The sequence below is a fragment of the Triticum urartu genome, chromosome 5 (assembly GCF_003073215.2).
Source record: "Triticum urartu cultivar G1812 chromosome 5, Tu2.1, whole genome shotgun sequence".
Taxonomy (NCBI): Eukaryota; Viridiplantae; Streptophyta; class Magnoliopsida; order Poales; family Poaceae; genus Triticum; species Triticum urartu.
Window position 1 is genome coordinate 167,537,514 of NC_053026.1, and position 5,453 is coordinate 167,542,966.

The window sequence follows — 5,453 nt, forward strand, 5'->3', positions numbered from 1 at the left end:
TGGGCTGCAGTGTAAATGGCTTAGAGCCCATCTGTACAATAGATGTAGCTCTTTTCTTTTATTACCATATGTTTTATTTCTCTAGCCTCTGTTTTGTACTTAATTCATTTAGCAAATGAGTTTTGTAAAATGTGGAGATGGACACATATTTAGTATTGCAATGTTAGGTGCTACCACCAAAAACTTAGGAGGAAGTTTGACTCAGCTTGAATTTTTCGTAAATAGAGAAGCATTCAAAAATGCTATTTTGGCATGGTTTTAAATGTTTGAGGGCATTTAATAACCTTTTAAAATATTAGTTTCAACATGACAAATATCCAGGGATTATCTACCACACTTTGAACATTTTAGTTTTAATGTTTAAGAAATTTGAATTTGAACTTAAACGGGATTGAACCATCGCGGATTTAACAACAGTAATCATGGTGACATGGCATCATTAGCAGAGGTTACTGTAGCTTAATTATCCGGGCATAACAACTGGCAGCATATACTGCTATTTTATATGATGCTTTCCAACTTGTACATGAGATGTCATCGATTCAGTTCCGTCATTGCCCCAGGGAAGTAAATAAGTTGGCACATGTTTTAACGAGTCATGCTTATGACTCAAAAGAATTAATTTGGTGGGATGTTGTTTCGCCTAATTTTCTAATACCTCATGTACTGAATGATGTAACACTCTCAAATTTGCAATAAAGTGGCAAGAGGCTTCCTTACAAAATAAAAAGCTGACTTGCAGGCCCTCCCCGGCTTTCTAGAATCTCCAAAAGCCCCTCTTCCTTTTTCGCCGGATCTTCTTGTGCACATCATCGCATATCCCAAAGCAGAAAACGCAAAAGAAACAGCAATCCAAGCAATCACGCGGCTGGTGCGAAGCAGCCAAGGACCAGCGAAGGGGGAGGGAGTTGACAATGGGACAGTGCGGATGCTTCGGGGCGGCGCAGAAGGAGCAGCGGGCGGAGGCCGACCGCCTCGAGGCGCAGGAGGCCCGCGCAAGGGCCGCCGAGGCCGCCCAGAAGAGGTAACCGCCGCCTTCTGCTCCAAGGAGCTCAAATCCTGATCCTAGTTTGTTGGTTCGAACTCTAAGGGCCGATCAGGTAGGTTTGGTTGTTGGATAGTAGTAGGAGCGAAGAATTCGGCCGTTCAACGCGGTATAATCCCGACCATGCTCCGTGTCGCCCTGGTTTCTTGGTGGGATGCCCTGATTCTTGCCGGATTGGGTTCAAGGTTTATCGGATCGGATAGGTTTCGAGACTGCCAGAGTTCACCAGGTTGGATCTAGATGTTCGTCCCTGAAGCAGTTCATGGAACCGGATGGAGTTGGCCCCTTCTTGAATCGCGGCGCACTACTCAGACATCGCCGTAACAACAATGGCCTCACTGGAGGAAACTTACAATCAGCACTTACTGATCTTTGTTTTCTGTACTACCTTGACTTCTGAAGCAATGGTTCCTATGATGACATCATTGTGGTATCTGCAATTTATCTGTCTTCAAATTTTCAGACTGCTCTATCAACCACATCGGTATGTAGACTTAGCAGATTGTGCTGCAACAAGTGTTTTTCCACTCATTGTACTTATCATAAGGCGGTTCAACCATCTCATTGAAATCTTAAGAGTAGCAATTATATGTGTCTGACCACTCCGATTCCAAGCCGCTCCGATTGTTCAAACATTCTGCTGACTAATTCCATCTTTGGCTCTTTATCTCCTCCTGGAGTTGTGATTCTGGTTTGTCACAACCTGTTTCAGAAATCACCTATTGTTTTGCTAAAATGATTGTGCTGGGTACTGCAATTAATTTCAGAAGATGTATTTCCCAGATCTGGTTCTAGATTTAAGTTGGATTGATTAGGTATAATTGGATTATCAGAATTGTGTGGTAATACAAAGATTCCATTCTCCTTGTGTACTTTATGCTTGGGAATAAAGTTCAGGATGCAGTCGTCAAGTATACATGTTCAAGATTTCTGTGTTTTTCTATCAGAAAAAACTTTATTTGGTTTTATTATGGTATAATATGCTTGTTTGTGTTGGTCAACGGTTGCTTTCGAGTCATTACTGTTGTTGTTGAAATGAATAAGTTCGTTTTTCAGGAAGTTTATGTCATGCAATATCTTGTTCTGTTTAGATCACGCACTTGCATCTCTTAACAACATCTACCAGTTCATTTGGTCTTTTAGTTTACAGACGTATTTCTTTCCAACATCTATGTGCGGTACATCAGCTTCAGACCCCCCCTCCCCCTCCCTTACCGCCATGTATTTTTTTCTTATGTTTGTATAATGATTCTTTTATAGCTTACATCAGACATGTTGGTAAGCTCCAATGGTGTCTGCTGTGAATCAAAGTCCTATTACAACTTTGGACTGTTCATACTTTATTAACTCAACCTGAAGTAGCGTGGTCACAATTTAGTTTTTTTAACCTTCAGGCAGCAGGAATATGAAAAGTCAGCTGCTGGACGAGCAGCACGAGCACATATTAAAGCTATGAAGGAGGCCAAGACATCATCAAACCAAGGAGAGCCGGTTCTGAAGGTATTTTATCCTACTTGAGTAGTGACTACGTGTTTACGTTAAGCCTAAAGTTTAACCTTGTGAGATTCATTTCTCTGTTGGATACTTACCTTCTGAGCTTTTGATTGTACAGTGGCAGATGGGGTAAATCATCGTATGTGTCCTTGCAACTTTCAGCGTGTAAGTATGAATACTCACTGAATCATACCGAGGGTCTTCCATTTCCTATGTGATTGTGTTATCTGGTAATGTAAACGGATGAAAAACTGTACTGTTAAGTAGCCACCGCCTGTCTAAGTCTAAGTAGGATTGGTTTTCATTTTTCGGATGTTTAACTATTCTGAAGGAACATAAATGAACACTGCAGATAAGAAATGCATTATAATGGTCAGCGTTTCGTTCTTCATTATAATTTTCAATCTCTTTTCTTCTTATAAGGGGCCCAATATGAGGAACAGAGACCAGCTTCATTTCCGCACACTTCTTTTGTAAAGTCTGTAATGAGAAGTGCTACTGCAGTGTTTGATTTCGTGAACTGTCAGAAAGTATGAAGTGAAAATTGATGATGGGGATATAATTTAGAACAAAACTTCAATTGTGACTTCTTATTGTTTTATTCTATGATCACCATAGTTCTACTCTGGTGCACGTTATTTTGATTGGTGTTGGGCCTTGTCTTGACACTTTTCTTCCGTGCCCTTTTCAGGTTGTTGATGGTGTGTGGAAGCTTGTTTTCTTTTGATCATGCGATGCAGTTTGGTCACCTAACTCAGTTGTGATTTTTGTCAGTGAAATGTACATCCTTTTAGTCACTGCTATACACGCCTATTCAGAGTTATGTATTGCCCAATCTGTCTTCTAGAAGTGTGTCGCGTGTTACTGTACAATCTATAGACAGTGGTGGTTGTCTGGCAAGGTAGGTATTTTGCTTACACTTCTTTTGTACAAAGCTACGGGAGCATGATACCTGCAACTATCCAGTGGGTTTTCTTTTTACCAAAGACCAGTCGTGTAGATGTTCTTGTTGCATTGAAAGTGCTCACTCTATGAGAAGATGGAAGAAAGGGAAGGATTATTCATGTGCAGTAAGCTAGATACAATCGTGTAGAGTGGCATTATCTTGAAGCGATCTTGCTGCAGCAAGGCTTTAGCATCAATTTTGTTCGCATCATTAAATTTTTTTGAAACCGAGGCAAAAGATTTGCCCCATATATTAATTAAGAGAGAATATAGATTGAGTTAGGAAATACATACAATGAGATTATTCTCCCAACAACATGACCCTAATTTCTCGGCACCTGTTGTGACCCAAAACTTCATTTCGTTGATGACCATGTTAAGCAAGATCGGGGGAGGGGGTACTCTTGTGCTAGAAGACCTGAGTGTTTCTCTCGTTCCAAATCGACCAAGGCACAAGCATGGTGAAAGAAGCCATGGCCCTAAAATGATTGGCCCATATTGTGCTCAAGGTGCCACAAAGATGTGTCCATGCTCATCAGTTGGAGGTTGTCAATAACCAACTTCCAAATCGTGTACCGACATTGGAAGAATATGTGATTACCGGATTCTTCTATCCTTTTGCAAAGCAGGCAAATGTCAATTTGTCCACCCTTTTTTGACGAGTCTATCGGCCGTCCAAATGTGATCTTGAATTGCCAACCACAAGAACTTCACTTTTGGCGCCGCCCGAACCTTCCAAACGGCATGCTCCATTGGAGATAGGACCTATTAGAGTAAAAGGAGATTGAAAGTGAATGGACGATTAGTCCCGGTTTCTATTGATTCTCAAGTATATATATACATCTAGAAGAGATGGGAAGAAGAGGTGTCTATTCGAAAGCATCCCTCCAGAACATGTGCCTTTTGACAATATATAGAGAGAATGGGCATGACTCTTCGGGGTTGGACACACCCCTTGCTAATGACATTTTGTTAATTATTTAGTGCTAATTAATAATAGACATGTGCTAATTTATTCCAAATACTCCTGCTTGTATAACACCGCTTATTGATCGTCATTAAAGGCTTCTTGAACATCATTGAAGGTGTCTTGTATATTCGTCTTCCATCTTGAGAAATCCTTTGAAAAATCTTGAGAGTCTCCCCACAAAAACCATGTGGGGAAAATATGAGGACAATAGTGCTGATATGTTGCTAAAACTCCTTTAAACCCAGTGGAAAAATAATAAGGACAAAATGATGCAGCATATTATGATTGCTGACTCCTTGGTAACTCATATGAGAAAAACTTTGAAGAAGGATAAAACTCATTGGTGAATTTGGAGAACAATAAATATGCTTTGTATACTTTCCTTTAAAAACCCCAATGAGGAAAAAGAAAGTATTGCATATGCCGCCTCGTTAAAAACCTTTTATGAGAAACTTCGTGAGAAATCACAAAAGGGAAAAGATTGCGATCTGATATGCCGTTGAAAACTCCTTTAAAACATAGTGGGAGAAATATAAGGAAAAATGATATGACGGTTGGTGCAATATCTGCCTACCTTTGTTTTGGAGATTGTTGACAGAAACAGGTATGAACTGATTTGTTTGCTAGTGCATACAGAGAGAAATAGTCCATACAGAGCCGAAAAGAATGTTGTCTCCGGTGTCAAGTTCGAAGAACTTCACCAAAGTATATCTGCGTTGCAGAGAAGAAAGAGCTACATTTTGATGAAGACATGTAGACGAGAAGATTGAAGTGAAGGAATTACCTCTCAAAAATTTACTGCTGAAGCGAAGCATTTGATTTAGTATTGGCGTCCGAAGAAATTGACTACAGCAAACGGAAGTCGAAGACAAAGTGAAGACGTAGTATTCATTTTTGTTGTTCTTCTTTCGTTTATTTGAGTCATAGGACCTCCGTACTATTAAGAGGGGTATAGGTTCTCGAAGCTTAGATCCGTTGTGATGCTTAGTCAAAACCTAT

At 40.2% G+C, this 5,453-nt stretch overlaps 1 protein-coding gene across 1 annotated transcript; it reads left to right on the forward strand.

The window, feature by feature from the left end:
* The first annotated feature begins 747 nt into the window (after positions 1-747).
* LOC125508280 lies at positions 748-3,609 on the forward strand. Its single transcript, XM_048672941.1, has 4 exons — positions 748-1,024; positions 2,440-2,545; positions 2,658-2,704; positions 3,231-3,609. The coding sequence occupies exons 1-3, from the start codon at positions 915-917 to the stop codon at positions 2,670-2,672; spliced, it is 231 nt and encodes a 76-aa protein (XP_048528898.1). The 5' UTR covers positions 748-914; the 3' UTR covers positions 2,673-2,704; positions 3,231-3,609.
* Positions 3,610-5,453: the final 1,844 nt, after the last annotated feature.